Source organism: Gallinula chloropus (assembly GCF_964237585.1).
Source record: "Gallinula chloropus genome assembly, chromosome: Z".
In the NCBI taxonomy this organism is placed as follows: Eukaryota; Metazoa; Chordata; class Aves; order Gruiformes; family Rallidae; genus Gallinula; species Gallinula chloropus.
The window spans coordinates 77,020,903-77,040,571 of NC_140089.1; the positions used below are offsets into that span (position 1 = coordinate 77,020,903).

The window sequence follows — 19,669 nt, forward strand, 5'->3', positions numbered from 1 at the left end:
TCCAATTTCTCTTTTCTACAAGGAGATGTTCCTTTGTGTTTCTAAACCAGATTTTCAAGGTGAGAAGCAAAATTAGTAAGAAGATATAAACCTAGTCTTAAGATATTTCTGTGAGTATACTGTACAGAAGCACTTTAGAGAAATCCAGGTTGGGTTTTTTGTTGGTTTTTATTGGGTTTTCATAGCTTGTAAGTGAATGGATTTGGCAATATTTACATGGGGTTTTTTATTTTCTAGATTTCCTTTTTCAGCACGAGACTTCAAAAATAAAAAGGCTGCTTTAAAGAAAAAAACTTAGCTTGAAAAAAGACAATTAGAATTCATGGAATAAAGTTAATAAATAGGGATTGTACTGCAAAAATTCAAATTGCAGATTTCTGAAGATAGTGGTAATGACTGGAAATTGTGATGAGCATTATTGAATATTATTGTGTTAATAAGGTTTATTTCCTATCTGGTTTCTTTCTAACAGATCAGAGATGCATACAGCAAAACTGCAGTTTCCCCACACCTGGTCTGTATATAGCTGTATTTAAAATCCAGTCAGTTTTCTTCTTTCAATTGCAGGCCAAGGAACTTGGATGATGTAACTTAAGAACACACTGAAACCTTCTCCTATTCTAAACCCAGAAATGCTCACAGCAGCTGAAGCATGCAATTTGAAATAAAGCTGGTTAAAAGAAGACAAGGGAATTGGTTGGGGAATAGGGGCTTCTTGGCATTCCTTTAAACCATTTCCTGTTCACCCTTGTGGAGTATAATATAGCCCTAACAAAATACGTCTGACCTCACTCTTTTCAGCCGCATTAAAAAAAAGAGTTTTAAAAGCAATTTAAGTATCAGATTGCACATTCATAAACTTTGAAAAAAAAAGGTTATACATATTATTGCCTTTGTCTTCCACTAAGACAAGTTAGTTTCTCTTTTTTTTTTTTTTTTTAAATTGAGAGCTTTGTTTTTTTTCCCTGGAAGACGAGGTCAACAGACTAGGGCACTTCCTGTCTGCAGCAATGCTGTGTGCTTATTCAGACATGAGTCTTCCGACAAACAACTGATTTATTTCAAAGACAGTCTCCTTGCAATCATGGCATACAGCAAGATCACATTCTGTCCTACTTGTTTTGCTTAATCACTATGGATTACTCAAACATACTTGAAAAGAAGATGCATTTCAGCTGTGTGTGAAAACTGACAATTCATCCAAAATCCCACACACACACTGGAAACAGGAGGAGGAGACATGTTCTAGGTCAGACTGTGATCATACAGTGACAAAAATTTGGAGCAATACTACTGAAAACAACTGGGCTAATAAAATGTAAAATATCTGGTCCTGCAAGGTCCTGAGCACCCTGCCACCAGGAGCACAGGCCTCTACTTTTCAGAAAAGGTAATTAAAAGAGACTATCATCAGGGCCATTTATGGCTTCCATATTTAAAATCACCCTTCTGAATCTTACTGATGCAAGTGTCATGCAGTCCTATTACACATGTTTGGGACAAACTCAAGTGCCCTGCAAGGGAAGGTCAGATCTCCAACAGCATGCAGCAGCAGCACCACCTCAGCTAACTACCCACAGATTCTGAACAGCAGGAAACTCAAGAGACAGAAGTTTACAACAACAGCCAGCAGACATACCAAGGCTAGAACAGTCTGAGGAGTCTCAAACTGTGTAGAGCTGAGAAAGAAGTTAGGCTGGGCATGGGAGAAGCTAGTTTTCTCTCCATTAGAGAATTTACACAGCTCCCATGTTTGCACAGCATTTGAGCATGGCAGAATTGTTTTTATACCCAGCACAATTACCCCGTATAAATATTCTTACAAACTCCTCCTTATTTTAAAGATGTGAAAGCAGATAACAAGCTCCAGCATAAGATGACAGAAACTCACATTGAAAGGTGAGGTGTTGAGCCCTTCTTCCAAGCTTCTAACCTTACTGCACTACCTTGGCAGCTTTCATGCTGTTCAACTAGGAGCTTAAGTCAATTCCAATGACAAAATTTACAGTGTCTGTTCCCCTCCCTGTAAATAAGATTGTACTACGTTTCTTTACAGCTACCTTCAGTGCCTGTACTTTTTCTTATGTCAAACAATGCAATTTAATAATTGTTTGCTGTACATACAGAGAGCAGAAACAATCCTACATTCATAAAACTGAAGCTACAATGCACTACATAGGTTATTTACAGACCAGTGAGAAAGCAGAACAACTATTAGTGTTAAAACCAGAAACATAAGTCTACTAAAATAAAAATGCTGCTTTGAACACAGTAATTAAACCCATGAGAATTATCTAAGAGACAGGAGAGGGGAATGAATGCAATGCTGTGGAAGATTAGGAAGAAATACATCATTAAGTAATATTAATGCATCATTTGCTAGATAGCAGGCTTTTTCTGTTAGCTTACAGACAGACACGACCCAAGTCACCACTGCAGGAAACAGGCAACTTAGCATTTGAAGAATAAAGTGACTCGACCTTAATCTCAAAGTATCAGGATATATCAGAAACAAAAATCATGTTATAAATCTAAATTCCAGGCATGGAAACTCCCTTGCAGATTGGGAAAAATACACCATGGCAGAACAATTACATTCTTATGCTACTAGAAGAGAAACTCTAAAAAATACCGAGTACATTTCAGCTACATGTTAACTTACTGAACTTGTCTTCCTGGTCCCCAAAGAACACTTATCTCATGTTCTTCCATCTCATATCCAAAAATCTCAGACTGGACTTGGTGCCTTCCCTTCAACAACTTGCACAGCCACACAAAGCAGATAATATGTATTTCACAGGCTGAAACAACAGCCACAGTTGTTTGGTTTTTTTTAAAAAAAAACCCACTCTGCAATGAATTAGCAGACAAGAACAATCTGGAAAGAAGGTTCCATAGCCAGGGGATAGTCCCATGTTCCCCCAGATAGCCTAAATTAAAAGGAAGAAAGCAAAAAGAATCAAAAAGGAAGTGTGCTAGTTTGCTTGTTTCCACCTAAGGTGTAATGACTGAGAAAGCATCCACATTTTAAAAAAGTGAGAACACCCATACCATACCTTATGCGAAAATCCTAGTCAACATAACAGAAACTGATTGTCACCCATCAACAGGCCTGAAGAAACTTACTTGTAGCCACCCTCCCCCACACATGGCCCATGTTTGCTATGTCCCATTTGCTACATCAGTGTTTAGCAAGCAACATATAAGTTATTTTCTACCTCAAATGATCCTCTAAGGAAAGCAACATTACTCACAAAAAATTCCAGCCTCCATCTGCATCTTACCATCATCTGAGTAAACAGATATAGCTGAAGTGCACCACAACAGGAGATTTTCAAGAACTTTTATGCTGTAACATTAATCTGAGCTGATGGTCCTCACAAACACATGGATAACACAACCTTCCTCTTCAGAGCACAACATGCTAAATAACCCAGCTGAAGCGAGACCTGGCTTGCAAACGAGGAACCTACACTCAGAATAACAAAACCAAAACACCCTGAGCAACTTCAAGTTTACAAGCAAACAACATACATATTAAGAAGTGGTATACACTACTAGAAAAAAATTGCTGCCCAACTCCAAGCCTAGGGCAGGTTCTTGCCATACAGCACTTCATAAGCATAGCCTTGTTTACAACACTTTTTTCCAGAATAACTGAAAATATGCACAACTGCTACTTCTTGTACTTATCACACATTGATACATGTTGCAAGACATTTATGAGACAAATTCAGTAAAAACAGAAAGCAACAGGCTGCTCGTACCAAGAAAAGTGGGACTGGAACATAATTAGGTGGGCCACAAAAATCCTTCCCTTACATATGTTATTACTGTGTCAGTAAATGCAGCTAACAGTTCGAGACAGCTGAAGCTTGCAGTCCAACATAAGGCTACATAAGGCATAAGGTTCCCTTAGCCACAGCCAGAACTGAAGCATCCAGCTTCCTCCCCTGATAAACACACAGAAATAAAGCAGTCCCTCACAACATCCCTCTCTAAAGCAGAGAGATACGGATTGATGGATGGGCTAAGCAATCAGATGGATGGTCATATCCAGTGAATAGTGATCTGCAGTGCAATGCTCAGAGAGACATCAGTGACAAGTGGTATCCCTGATCGGTCCATATCTGTTTGAGTTCTGTTCAGCATATTCATCAATGACACAGACAGTGGGATGAAGTGCATCCTCAACAAATTTGCAGACAATACCAAACTGAGTGGTGTGGTTGACATGTCTAAGGCACAGGATGCCATCCACAGGGACCTGGACAAGTTCAAGAAGTAGACCCATGTGAACCTCATGAGGTTCAACAAGGCCAAATTCAAGGTCCTGAACTGGTGCGACCCCTCAGTATCAATCCAGGCTGGGGGATGAAGGGATTGAGAGCAGCTGTGAGGAGGACGACTTGGGGGTACTGGGGGATGAAAAGCTGGAACATGAGCCAGAAATGCAGTTTGCAGCCCAGAAAGCCAACAGTACCCTGGGCCACATCAAAAGTAGCATGATCAGCAGGTCAAGGGAGGAAATTCTCCACTTCTCCAGCTCTGGGTCCTCAGTACAGGAAAGACATGGACCTGTTGGACTGGGTCCAGAGGAGGCCACAAAGATGACCTTGGAGCACCTCTCTTCTGAAGACAGCCTGAGAGTTGGGCTTGTTCAGCCTACAGAAGAGAAGGCTTCAGGGAGACCTTATCACAGCCTTCTAGTACCTGAAGGGGCATACAGGAAAGCTGGAGAGGGACCATATACAAGGGCATGGAGTTTATTTGGTTTATGCTAAAGGATTTATACTAGATAGAAGACTTCTTTTTACAATGAGGACACAGGTTGCCCAGAGAAGTTGTAGATGCCTCATCCCTGGAAATGGGTACAGTCAGGTTGGATGGGGCAACCTGGTCTAGTTGATGACAAACTTGCCCACTCCAGAGCGGTTGGACTAGATGACCTTTAAAGGTCATCATTCTATGATTCTATGTCATTACAAAGGCCTTGAGAAGAGGTTGATTCTTAAAGTACACATTTACAGATCAAACAGCTTCTACACTTGTAGTCATAAATCGCAATCTTCAACCAAATCACCTCATCTCCCATTAAAAGGGTTGTATACATTGATAATTTTGCAATATACACTGTCAATTTTTAATTTCAACTCTGATTGCATTACTACACAGTATCTTTCCCTGGTATGTGCATGTTTACAAGTAGCAATAAAGGCAAATCAACTGAAGATATCAAGCTGACAGTGCACTAGCTTTTCCTCATTGGCCTAGCACGTAGCTTTTCTTAATGATTAATAGGTGCCTGTACGTGACGCAGCTTCCTCTACTCAGAAAATGCAGCAATCTGTCCACAACTGTGGCATGCAACAAAACTGTTCACAAGCAGTGTGTTGACTAACACTCCATAAACTCAGTGTTGCTTACTTCCTGGTAGATCCGCAAGTTCCACCACATCCCAAGTGGTATATTTAATTTAGACTTCCTACACATCTATAAATTTTAGATCTGAAATACACATTGAAAAGTTAAGGTCACTGACGGGAATGCCATTGTTCCTACTGAACAGAATCGTGTCCTACCATAAGCAATCATCCCCAAAAGGTAAAAAAGGGAGGAAAAACTACAACAACAGCACAACACGCTGCTGATCTTAAAAAGAAGCCATTGTGTGACAACCTGCCAATCTCAGCATCCTCAATAGCCACGTGTATTTCCATGCTAGATCCAGAGGAAGCCTGTGCCTCACTGAAGCCTTGTCATAGGCTTCCATGGAGCCAGCACTCATGAACCAAAGTTCACGATTCAAAGCTCAGTCAAGCAGGCTAAAGTCTTTCTTCTGACTTCAAAGGGCACTGGTTTCAGTCTCTGGATAAGCAGACAGGTTACCCAAGTTTACAAGATTCTTAAGACTTTTCCACCACACACAGCAAAGAAGCAAAGATGAAAGAAAAGAGGCATGCACCTGCGAACAGAGCAGAGAAGGTATGTCAGACACATACATATGTATTGGTAACCACATCATTTGCAAAGTTATTAAAATACCTTTGCTTCTACCATCATCAAGTCAATGCAAATGTTCTGGACAGTTAACTGTGTATTTCATCTGAGATACATGCATGCAGCATATCTGGGGAGTGAGACTCCTCAGACAGCTGTAGTTTCAGATTATGTTTCGCTAGCTGTATTATGTCACCTTTCAAAATCCAAATAGTATCAAGTAGCACTAGTGTTAGGCCCTACACTAGAACAGCACCAACGAAGGCTTCTAGCTCAAAATACTTCAAGAAAGAATACAGTCCATGTAACAAGAAAAATACAGGGAGAGAAGAGTACCTGTGGTAAGAATACATATGAATACAAACTGTGAATCTAACAGATTAAGACATCTTGCAGCCCCAGTTTTTTCACATTCAACCACTACAGCTTTTACCAACTCAAAGACAATACTGCTTTTAAAAGCTTAAGGCTGCAGTTACTTCTAGATATGTTAGGTCTAGAAGTAGGAAAAATAGCTTTTCACATGCCAGAATAACTACACAAGTCCAGGCACCAAATACTAGTAACGTAAGGACAAGGATAGCATAGCTTTTCCTGGGGCTAGGCGGCCTCAAGGTTTTTCAGACCTCTGACTTTTTTTAGGAGTGATTGCAAGCTTCCTCTATGATGTGTTTTAAGGCAATGATCTTTGTATGAAATCACAGAATGGTCAAGTTTGGAAGATGGTCCAGTACATCTCCCCTGTCATCTATAGCAGGTTGCTCATGGCCTTGCCCAGTCAGGTTTCAACTACTTACACAACGAAATTACAGTCAAGTATGAGTGATTATGATTTATTAGCCTTACATCAATTCACAGTAAATTGATATTTAAAAGTCTGTAATACTTCAAAAGTTCATTAGAGTGGGATCATCTGTTAACGAAACTTGAGCAGTTGTTCATAAAACACTTGTACCACTGAGCCTATATACAAATTGTCTTAACAGCAAGACAAACTCTGATACTGTATTGCTTTTTGTCACAAGTAAAAATCATTAGCTTTCAGCCTTTTATTCATCCCACCTTTGTGTTTTTCTCTACACAGATCTGCAGTTTTTAAACATGTCATTAATCACTGTAGCTAACACAAAGAATCACTCATCAGCCTTGCCCAACAAACCTGCCCTCAGCCACAGAAAGCACCTGCTCAGAACTATGTTAGAAAAAACAGATAAACACCCTTACACAGCTACAATACAGGAAGACCTCGTCATCCTCATTCCTTCCACCTGCCTGCCCCATGCAGTGCTTCAGGAACTGGACCTTTGAACAAGGGGAAAGTTCCTTCAATCAAGTGCTGAAAGTTCAACTGCCACAGCTCTCCCTGAACACTACATAGTAACTTCCTGGGAAGAATGGTCACTGACACCTCATTCTCTATGCTTAAGCTTCACAGACATTCACAACATGCGTGGAATGAACATCAAGCAGATGCAAGTGTGGCAAGCAAGGGAATAGAAAAGAGTTTGACGTGTCCCTAATGCCTGGACCATATAACATCAGAACAGCTTCTTGAAGAATAGGACTATCAAATATCACTGGGAAAAGGCAAATAATACATCCATTTTGGCTAGATTAGCTCCTTAGTATTTGTTGTCCGTACCAGCCTTGGTTCCCAAAATATAAGCATAAGATGAAAAGGATCAGAACTCCAACAGAATAAACTATTTGGGTGTTATATTCTTCAGATAATACTACAACACCTATTCATAGCAAATTGATGTTTGTTCTTAGTAAAGACAAGACAACCAACCTAAACCACAAAGACTGGAACTGCATTAAATCTTCTCCTTTACACGAGTTTTAACTGACAAGTTTGACAGTTGGGCAGAATTGGTTTTGTGTGTTTTGTTGGGGTTTTTTAAAAGTCAGATGAGACATGAGTAACACCAAAAAAGAGAAAGGATATAGTATATCACAGTAAGAACATGACTGCTCATTTATAATATTTTAACTTATTTTAATTTAAATTTAAACCTTAATAAGCAAAAAAAAAAAAAAAATCCCACAATTGCTATTTTTCAACTCTTCCAAACTCAGGCCTTTGAACTTTTGTGCTCTGTTTAAAGGGACACAAAAGACAAGTCTCCATACAAGAAAGATTCCTTTCTTGTTACCAATATATTTAAAAATACTAACTTTTTCCAGTTTGCATATGCCCATTTGCCTTTCTTCTTCCTACTCTCCCCCACTTCATGCTGCTTAACTTTGGTATTTAGTAATGAACTGTCAACAAACTGGCTGGCTTCACGTTGTGGTTTTTCCATACTTAACTATGATTTTGTATACTGCTGCCTAGAACTCTACAGGGTTTTACTCCATTTAAAAAAATTTTATAATGGGAGGATTCCTTTTAATCTTTGCAAATATTTTACATATATTCCTTTTAATGAGGGAATCACATGAGAATGGCCAAACCAGCTATCCTGGCATGATCAGATCACAGGTGCAAAGTGTTTGGCTTGCCAGACACTGCTGGAACTGGCAGGGCAGACCAGTGTTTGTGGCCAACCAGTGACTAATCAATGTTTCCTTTCATGCAGCCTCCAACCCTTCCTCCAGCTCTAGGTAGGTAAGCAAACAAGGAGTCTGGGATAACAAAGTTGACAGGCCTAGGCAGGCAGCACCTGGGAAAAGGAGACACCTTTCCCAATCTATATTTACAGAAGAGTCATTAGCCCCATGTCGTGCTGTGCTAGTAAGAATATGACTCTAGGGCCAGTAATAATGGGAGATATTATTCCTCATCTAATTTGGGGCACAAGCATGGGTGGAGGTAGAAATCAAAATGAAAGCAGTGCAGGAGCTGTGTGTCATTTCCTTAGGGCAGTGGTTCTGAGACACACAGGTGTGGAAAGCAAAGCATGGATAGAGACAATGTGCTACCAACAGGACACAGAAACTGCAAGGGGGTGAGCAAGGTTATCCCCAAAGCTGCTTCTAACTTTGAACACGGGGTTTAGCATAGTTGCACTTGATATGCAGCCACAGCCTAAGAATGGTTGATCAGGACTGCAACTGTCGATGATCAACCCAGTCTGTGGATGAACACTGCACACTTCAGACACGGCACTAGCACCAGACAAAGGAATCATGACTTCTTAACTGACAATAACATTTTATTACAGACTGACAAAGACTGTCTGGGAACGCAACAAAGATGTTCTCTGCTACTCCAAACTATAATCCTATTTTAGGAAATAACTATGTGTTTATTCAAAGCACGCCAACTGCAACCCAGGTGGTTCTACTGTAATTCCAAACACCCCAGCACAGTTCTTATTTAATCTATTCCAGTTCCTTTCTGCCCCAACCATTCTGAGATGCTGCAGATTGTTTCTAGAATATCTGTAAGTTATCTAGTCTCAAACACTCTGCCAAAGATACGTCTTTTCCCCATCCACAGATAGCTGATCAGAAGGCATCCCACAAGAGCCTGGTTATTCCTTCCCACAGAACAGTTATCAAAACAGTAACCCTGACCCTCCAGCTTCAAGTCCCTCCCTTCCTATCTATTTCAGATCTTTTCTTTTTCCCTTCTGCTTTCCCCTACCCTATCAGGCTTTATTCCTCCAGCCCATTATGTTTTCCTTCCACAATTAAAAGAGATGCTACAAAACTTATGGGCCGATACGGCTCCCTCAAGGAGAGTTCAAGTGCACCAGGAATACCATTCACCTGAATAAAGTAATTTTAGAAATATTCAGAGCACATTCCTACTATCCATAATGAAGAAAAAGCACTACCTGATTGCAAGAGGTTCACACTGAACTGACTGCAACCAGCAGCAGGTCCTGGTCTATACACTGTAGGACTCATTTACCCTTTCTTGCACAACACAAATAAGCTTTGGTGGGAGAGCAAGCTGACTGGAGCAGAGACTTACACTATCCAGAACTAAAGGCATGAAGCCCAAAAGCTCCAGAGCAGAAAATGGGGTGGAAGGTTGAACCCTTGACTACTAACAGAGGGAGGCAGAAGCAGCGGCCAAGCCACAGTAGTGGTTTCAAGAGGAAGAGAAAGCTAAACCCTTCTTTCCCAGCACAAAGGGGTTGAGAACAATATATACATTCCAGAGATCTAGTCTTCCCCTACACATTCTATAGTGGAATCAAAAGTTACTGAAGAACTCAAAGTCGGGGAAATCACAATCACATGTTTAAGGCTTATTTAATTCAACATTCAATAAAATGACACCTAAATAAAAATCAGTTTTCATTAGTTCATTTTCTAATTGAGTAAAGTGGTCAGACAACTTTGTTACTTCCCTTTTTAGCCAGAGTGAACTCTATGAATTCGGGTCTTTTGTCACAATTACCCTGAACAAAAGTAGAGCATTTACACAGAGTGGATAGTGCCATTTCCAACAATCCCATGCTCCTTTTAAAGTTAATTGTAGCTTTCAGTGGATAAAAGAATTTAAGGGCTGTTTAAAGGAGATCATGGTTTATTATTTTTAAGGTTGCCCCACCCAAGTTTTGTTCTCCCACACATTCAGTCCAGGGCACATGGGAACACAGTGATTTCAATGGAATGTATCCCAGCAATCTTTCATTACAGACCCCCACGTAGTATTTTATACTTTAAAAACTGTTGAATGGGAGCATACTACTTAGGACACTGGGCATTAAAAAGAGTGCCAAGTCTTAATTGGGATAGCATCTAGATTAAGACTGAGATTTTATACTACAGCTGCCTCATTTTGAGATTTACAGAACAATGACTACACCACAAGCCAAAAAGCAGAAATTTTTGTAAGAACTGCAAACTTTTCAACCCCCAATAGGCATTTCCAGAAATACCAGAAGATAGAACTGGCAATTAGCATTGGGAAATCCCAGCCTGTCTTGGCTTTGCTTCTGACAATAGCTACTTTTTCTGCGCAGAGTCCTTTTTCCATTTTAAAGTAAGACACTCTACTGCTTAACTATTCAGTAGTGAAGATACCTGGAAATAAAATCCCAATTCTAATCTTTCTCTTGTCCAGCCAACAATTGGAAGAAAAATGATTGTTGTCAAATTGCAAGACACGTCTTTCAGACGATCTTCAGTACTTGCAGAAAACAGTCCTTAACACTTTAACATATCACCCACAGATATGACAGTAAAAACAACACAACTCATCGCAGGTTCTACACAATATGACTTTTCTAGAGTGATCAAGTACACAGTTAAAAACAAATCTATGCAAACAGATCACCCAAGTTCCTGCAACATCTTAGTATCAAAAAGGTATTTAGAAGCTTGTAGGTGCCTAAAAATGTTGATGAGCATTCTGTCACATTTAAGACTACAACAAAACATGTTTACACAGGCTTAATAGCTTTGCACATTTGAAACTCTACTCAGCCCTCATACGGCTGTTTCAAGATTCCAGATGCTTTTGAGGTCAGGCCACAAACTTTTTAGTTACTACAGAAAACACTCCAATCTCAAATGTTAATATGAGGCCTAATAAGACATCAGTGGCACTGCTTTTATTTCAGTTTGATTACTTCAAACTGATTTTTCCAAGCAGAAACAGCAAAGTACTTCTGTCTTACTGCATTGAGATGTTTATTCTCTTGTGTGAATAAACTGCAGTCTACAAACAAATTCAAGTTCTTAAGTGGTAGGACAACTGTTAAGTGATATTACCACACCAACATTTTCAAGTATTACATTTAATAGTTTCTTGCAACAATTAAAATGGCCACCTTTTAAATTGTCAGCTTTTAGTTAGATGTTACTATTAGTAGTTTTTGAGCTTGATAACAAAGAGCAAGAAAATACAGCTTTTCAGGCAGAAGAGAGTAGCAGGTTTGTCAAGACCCAAATGCAATTTGTGTTGTTTTGTCTAGACTCTTGAAGTATGCCTATCCACTACTCAGCTTTCAGCCTCAGCATTCGGTCCCACCTATGCATTCAGTTCAGAGTTTTCTAGACTGCAAGCACCCTCCTGTAACCACACATCACGCTTTGATAAGACTCATTTGTGACAGCGTGATAAGTCTTATTCTTCCACTCCAAATATACATGTTCACATGGCAACAGTCACCCCCATGAAGGTTTTCACAGTGATTAAGTGTGTCAAGGAAAAAAGATTCTCCAGTTAATGGAGCAGCCTGCACATGCATGCAGAGTGAATCAGGTGAGGTACAGAGAAGCTGAGCAAAAGCATGAAGTGAAGAGTCACTCTCCCATCTTAAAAGTCACACTCCTATCTCAGCTATGAAATTCTGCAAACTATCAGAATTATCTGCCCATTTTACTTCTGTTTTCCTGCAAATCCTTTGCTGACACGCCCAACCCTCATGCTTTTTAGGCCAATAATCTCAGGGTGCAATTTGACAGTGCAGGTCAGCCAAGCAACAATTGCAGAATGGGATGTCCTACCACCCATCCTATGTTCACCATTCCTCTCAGGGCAGACCCTACAGCAAGACAGAGCAAGGACTTAACCAGCTAAAACTCACCTGACAAAGCAATTTTCCATCACTAGTCCCTGAACTAGGTCACTGCAGAGTCAAATAACCTCAAAATCAAACAGGCAGAGATGAAAGAAGAGGGAGTGAGGACATTTCTTTTGCAAGCTGCAAGAATGCAGCACCAAAGCAAAGCCCTGCAGTAGGGACAGAGACACATATGCATGAATATTAGCAGTTGCGCCTGCTTTTCATTGAGCCACTCCAGAACAGCCTAGAGAACTTTAATACATCCATGAAGTTTTCTGCATGGTCTTCATTCCAGCACACAGCTTTATCTTACCAACCTTACTGCTTGAGAAGCGTTTGTGTAATTCCTGTTTCTCACACACACATCTTGAAAACCTCTTCCTACTCCTCTGCCTATTCCTATTTTTTTAATGCTAGCAGTGAGGCTAAAGAGAAGGGTACAGTTCTTCCCCACAAGACACCTTCAACTCTACAAAATAAGTCCTTAAAGATTTCCTCCAGTAAGAAACACAAGAGAGGTGGGATTAAAAGAAAAAAATCCCTCCATCCCTACTGACTTTACCCTCTTTACCCTTATCCCTAGCCCAAAAGCAGTTACCACATCTTATAAATTGACATATAAATACAACTAATTCCAATTAAAACCACCTCCTCTTCCTCCACCTCACAAATTATAGCTAAGGGCAGCTTCTGGAAACTAAAGAGAAAGATAATTTTCCTTGCTTATCTTGCACAAAATATAGAACAGCTCCTGTTGGCCGTTTTGAATTATGCCCTTAAGGTTTGGCTTCAAAACAGAGAAAACTGGACTGTCACGGATTTAGACTGCTATGCTTTTAGAGCTGCATATCTAAATTTTAGGTATCTGAAAAATCCTTTGTGGTCAACATTGTCTCCAGCCAGTAGACAGCAGCAGTATCAAAACAGCAATTACTTTCAGACTTCACTTGGTTTGGGGGAGAGGCATGAGCAAGTTATCAAGGACAGATAAGTAAGGAATAAGTGAACCAGCACAATTTATAGCAGTGGGTGGACTCGCCACAGCAAGATCTAGTTGCGTCACACATGACACTTTGCCTTTGCTCTAGAGCAGCAGCCCAGTCAACTAGCATAAAACTGAATGAAGTCATCTTAACACACAGGCACACCTAACTTCCATAATAACAACAGTGTTCATATACTACCCAAAGAACTGTTCTCATTACTCAAGCAAATTCTGTAGAAAGTTTTACTGGTGTGGATGAACACAAAATAGCAATTGCTGCTACTTACTGCAACAGGAAGCCAACACAGCAGCTGCACCAAATGCTAACCTGTAGCTCCAAACACTTTCTAGTAACCAGCATATCTACAGATTATACCACAAAAGCATCTCTACTTCTTTCTTCACAGCTACTGAAGTGCATTACAAGACAGCTAAAGGCACCACTAACAGTGTGCCATGAGACCATCTTTATATGAAAGCACAGCCTGTACTTGTCCCAAGCACACCAAACATGGCTGAGAATCTGATCATGGCAAACAACAATGCATCACTTCTTTCAAAGCAGCACACAAATCTAGGATGAAGGATAGAACATTACATTCTTCACAGATCATGGACATTTGTTAGAAATTCCACACAAAATCTGGAAAGTCAATTAAACACAAAGTCACCTATTTCACTGACTGCTCACTTAACTATCAAGTAAGCATTAATATTAATGCATGACAAAAAGCTGGAAGAGCAGTAGGAAAAGACAGACAAGAACAGGACTGGACTGCAGCAATTCCACTGCTCCAAGTATGCTTACTATACAAGTTGAATCTTGGGGTCTCCACTGATACTACTCTACTGGCAAGAGGTAATGTATGATACACAGTGTAATGTCTCTCTGAATGAAGTTCAGAAGCGTCTCCTGTAGGCCCTCCATATTTACATCTGTCATCCTCCCTGCCCAAGCCCCAAATCCACCTCTGCTGTTGCACTAGAACTGATAAGCCACAGCTGGTTCCTGTATTCCTGCTGACAAAGAAACCCTGCCACAGACTGAGAAGACATTTTGTTAAGTGCTCAAATACCACACTGATAAGAATGGTATTATGCTTAGACAGAAATACGATTGGGTAGTAAAGTCCTACTAGGCTTAATCCTATACCTGGAACAAAGTTTCAATCTGGGCACCAGCACAATCTGACATTAGCTCTGCAGACCCCACACATATGAGCAGGATACACAGTTATGGAGAGGAAGGCAATGAAATACTATTAGTTTGCATATTGGAGAATTGCCATCTGAATAGAAACAGTCTACTCCATGCTGTACTCAGCTGTTGCCTTTGTGCTTGGAAAAACGTTTTCTTCTCTGTAATTCATTAACCTACAACCTTATCAAGGTGGGAGTGAAGAACTTGTTTCCAGCATGGAAACCAGCAGTCAAACTGAGTAGAAATACTTACGTCACTGTTCCTGAACTTTGCTTTTAATCTCTTCATGCTGATCACATTCAACCTTCCAAACCTTTGAGGAGCTTTTTATCCTTTTTCAATATCTAAACAAAAAAGAAAAGAAAAAAAATAAGATTCCAACTTGATACCATTCAGTTCACTGGCAGCTAAGTCTGAATTGAATTTGCATACCTATATCACTCTTAGAGGGTTTAGCCCTCAAGCTCTAAAAAAGATTAACAGCCAGCTAAGGGAAACTTTCTGCTTGTCCAAACTTAAAGCAAGCCTAAGTCTGACCACAGAAGAATAGAGCAAATCTGTACCAAACCTTAAGTGTGTATCGTGTTATAGTAGCTACCTCTCAACATAATGACATCACCAACATGTTCATACACATAGCAGCTTTCATTGCCCACTGCCTATTTTAACATTATCATGAGGGCAGACATCCGTAAAGGGAGAAAAGCATAAATAAATATGCAAAGTCATTCATTAAAACCATGGGTCTGCACAGGATAGCAGAAGTATCACCGATAATGCATGTACAAGTCTAACCACTAACCATATTCAAAATTATACTTAAACCGTGCACGTCCCATACTAGGGGAGCTCAACACAGTGTAGGAGATAGAACCATCTGAGCAAGAACAGAGGTTATCCTAGAAGAATTGTTTTATACTCTTCCTCATAAGAAACCATATGTGTATTCTTGGAATCACAGCTGCCTAATTTGGCAGTGCACTATCACAGTCATGTTTCCCCCGTCTTCTCTTTCAAGCGAAGAAAAGCAGCAGTTGCACAAACATACACAAGTAACATTACAGACAACCTGCAAGCTCTCACAGGGGAACAGGGAGACAGTGCCTAGAGCAAACTTTCCTTCAGAAAACTTCAATATACCAGATATTACTAATCCAAGATAAATGTGATGGCAAACAGCACATTAAATTAGACAGCAATGTGCTTCTTCCTAGAGCACAGCAGAAAAACTTAATGCAAGAGCAATATAAGCCTGGTCTGGACAAAGCCATCTATGCAAAATGTTCCAAATTTCTAGTTTTACAGTATGCTCACTGGAACAGCCAGTCACTCTCATCTACAAGTACTAGCTGCTATACGAATTCCTTCTGAAGGAACAGTTTAAAGTAAAGGATGTTCAGCTGTATAAACTTCCTCCCTCCACACTAGAAAAAAGGAGAAAAAATATTACGAGCCTAGCCAGATAAATAAATAACCGAAATGAGGACTGGAGCATAAATTCAAATAGGTCATGCAGGGTCACTCATGTTTCACATCACCCTTCAGAAATAGGAGATCACAGTTTGATATGTAAAGTGAGATTCAATTATTTCATAGAAGAAAGTATCGTTATTATGTTCTATGTGATTGCATTACCATGATTTTTAAAATGCAAGTACACCGTACACCCTTTGTAGAATATATATGAATGCTTCCAGAAAGGAATCATTCAGGAATAGCAATTAATGTTAAGTAAACATGTTATTCACATGTTCAACCCCATATTTATCTGACAGCCATTTAAGACAAACACAAGTACATTTCTTCAAAAAAGCTCCAAACAAAAAACAAACAGGCTTGAGAAGTGGGCCTGTGCGAACTGCACGAAGTTCAACAAGGCCAAGTGCAAGGTCCCACACATGGGCCGGCACAATCCCAAGCACAGCCACAGGCTGGGCTCAGAATGGATTGTGAGCAGCCCTGAAGAGGACGACTTGGGGACGCTGACTGATCAAAAGCTCCACATGAGAGCGTAATGTGTGCTTGCAGCCCAGAAAGCCAACCATATTCTGGGCTGCATCAAGATGAGCATGACCAGCAGGTCAAGGGAGGTGATTCTGCCCCTCTACTCTGATCTCATGAGACCTCACCTGGAGTGCTGTGTCCTGCTCTGGGTTCCCCAGTACAAGACAGACATGGCCCTTGTGGAGTGAATTCAGAAGAGGGCCAGAAAGACAACCAGAGGGCTGGAGCACCTCTCCTGTGAAGACAGGCTGAGACAGTCAGGCTTGTAGAAAGCTCCAAGACCTTACTGCAGCCTTCCAGTACCTGGTAATGCCTACAGGAAAGCTGGAGAGGGACTCCACTGTAGCAATAGGACAAGAGGTAATGGCTTTAAACTAAAAGAGGGTGTGTTTAGGGTTTGATATTAGGAAGAAATTCTTCCCTGTGAGGGCGGTGAGGCCCTGGCACAGGCTGCCCAGAGAAACTGTGGCTGCCCCCTCCCTGGCAGGGTTCAAGGCCAGGTTGGATGGGGCTTTAGGCAACCTGGTCTAGCGGAGGATATCCCTACCCATCCTGGTCTAGTGGAGGATGTCCCTACCCATAGCAGGGGTGTGTGACTAGGTAGTCTTTGAGGGCCCTTCCAACCCTAACCATTCCATGATGAAAAATCCCATACATTACACACACACTGATACATTTCCCACAGAACACACACCTCCACAGTATGTAATCTGGACAGGGTAATTTTGTAGGCTGTTAAAATATCATTAAATCTAATTAAATTACTCTAAGTCTAATTAAACAGTCATTTTGAAGTCATATCAGATTCCTGTCTGCTTTCAGGTATACAAATGAGGGGTTTCATTCAAACTTCTTGCTTTTCATCTCAAGGAGAATGAATTTGTGGCATTTTATTAAATTCTTCAGCATGCAAAAGGAAAGGAAAAAAAACTGCTTGATTTTTTTCACTCCCTGGCATAAGTAACAATTTCTTAGCTTTGTCCTGGGCTGAAGGGAGTATTTGTAAGGAAGTAAGAAAAAAAAACAATTTAAAAGAGGCAAGTTTTGACAGTCCAAAAGAAGGAATTATTTTAGGTTGCTCTGAGAGAAGCACAACTCTGTATTTGTTCTCCACCTACTCAAACTTTTGAGAAATTGTTTAAATTGCACAACAGCTGTCATAACCTGCACTGGAAAGGAGCCTAAACCTCAGCAAGAGCCCAATAATCTCCTAAATCATTCTCGAGCAACACCAAGAATAATGAGCATTGCAAAGACCAGAAATGCCAGGGTACAGACAAGGCAAATGCCATTACACTTATCTGGCCTACTTTACATACCATGCTGGGAGGGGGAAAAAAAAAAAAAAATGAGAGAGAAAAAAGAACAAGAACATGGAGGACAAAAACATAATTTAAAGGAACTTTTAAAGCTGAGAGAAACATTATACAGTATTCCACAAAATCCAAAACTTAACAGGACTTTTTATTTTAACACTTAAACATATTTAACTAAAAAAAAGCAAACCATTTAATCAGACCAGTTAATAAATATAAAGAAATCCTCTGCATAGGGAATTGAGAACAAGAAATCTTTCCTCACATACAGATTGCCAAAGAATTGCCTGCTATAGGCTGCCTTTTCCCTTTCCACCCCCTCAGCCTTTTTGGCTCCCATGAACAAAAGATTTGTTATAGCTCCCATGGAAGATAAAGTACTCAACTACAGGACTATGGGGGGGGAAAACTCCTTGTAGGTATATGCACAAAACAGCTGCAAAGCTGGAATCTCTAATGTGACAAACCTGTAACAGGGTCTAATTAACAAGCTTTGCAAGGACTCCTAATATGTTACTCTTCCCCTTTTTGAGGAAGGAAGAAGGGAGGTGAGCTGTGTTTCTATTAGAAGCCAACTTATTTTTCCCACAGGATATTTCACCTCTTGCGTAAGTGCATTTTATATGTTGAATGTGAAACTCAAGACTTCAGCATAATTAAAAAAGCATGCACAAGCACACAAACCCAGCATTCCCAAGTTTAGTGTGTGTCACATCTGTATTTTTTCCATAAGAGATAAACACAAACATTAAGATTACAGCTTGTGCATCATACTGCCCATAATCCTTCAGTTGTAGAGATAAAATCCAGTGAAGCAGAGAGGCTTGCCTGTTCTTGGCAATGTCTAAAGAAGGAAGTCACCTCTCTAAGGGTGTAATTATTGGAATTGATGCAAAAAGAGGTCAGCATCCTGATTCAGCAGAGCTTTATGACAACTGTTCATTCGCCAGAGGGGGGATAAAGGAAGCACCATTAATGCACTCCTGTTCTACAAGATAGAAAACGACTACTAGAAATTCACTAGGGAGCATCAAGACACTTCAGAAGAGTATTTCTACAATGAATCACAGGTATTAACAAGACACAATCTCTACTAATAGCAGCATTTCTCTGCTTTCAGAACAAATGTGACAATAAATACTGAGCGCTGTCATTTTGTAGGGGCATTGAGTTAATAGTAGAGAAGTGCTTAACTCCAGGGATTCTCAACAGCTAATGCAGATCACATGCTTTTAACCATTAGCCCCCAAATTAAGTATCTAGTCCTCTATCTCATCTTCCATCATCTTCATGTTAAGAAAGAGCTTTCAGGAATACAAGTCACAAAAACATCTTTAGGTTTGTGGTAAACCTATCTAGCCAAAGCAAGAGATATTAAAGTGGTGGTAATCTTTGGCCTCAATTTCACTGGAATTGTTTTAATACAGAATGCAATCTTTAGGTTTAAACATAAGAAACAGATTAGGATAATCTTCCCCACTGATTTACAGGGAGATTCATGCAAACCACAGTAAACAACAGTACTGACATACAAAATTTTTCCTTTCGTTAAACTGCATTAAAATCAGTTCAAGGCCTTTCAAACAATGTTACAATTAGCTCCTCCAATGGCCAGACATCCAGTGATGCAACAGTAAAACAGCCTTCATTTTGCTAAGTAAAACTTCACAGTAAAACTGTACACGATGCA

At 40.1% G+C, this 19,669-nt stretch overlaps 1 protein-coding gene across 1 annotated transcript in view; it reads right to left on the reverse strand.

The window, feature by feature from the left end:
• Positions 1-19,669, reverse strand: part of RAI14 (retinoic acid induced 14) — an 86,638-nt gene that overhangs the window by 61,067 nt on the left and 5,902 nt on the right. The window contains exon 2 of the mRNA XM_084278114.1: positions 14,912-15,003. Coding sequence (XP_084134240.1) covers positions 14,912-14,947 — 36 coding nt within the window. The 5' untranslated portion in view covers positions 14,948-15,003. The remainder of the gene's footprint in view (positions 1-14,911; positions 15,004-19,669) is intronic.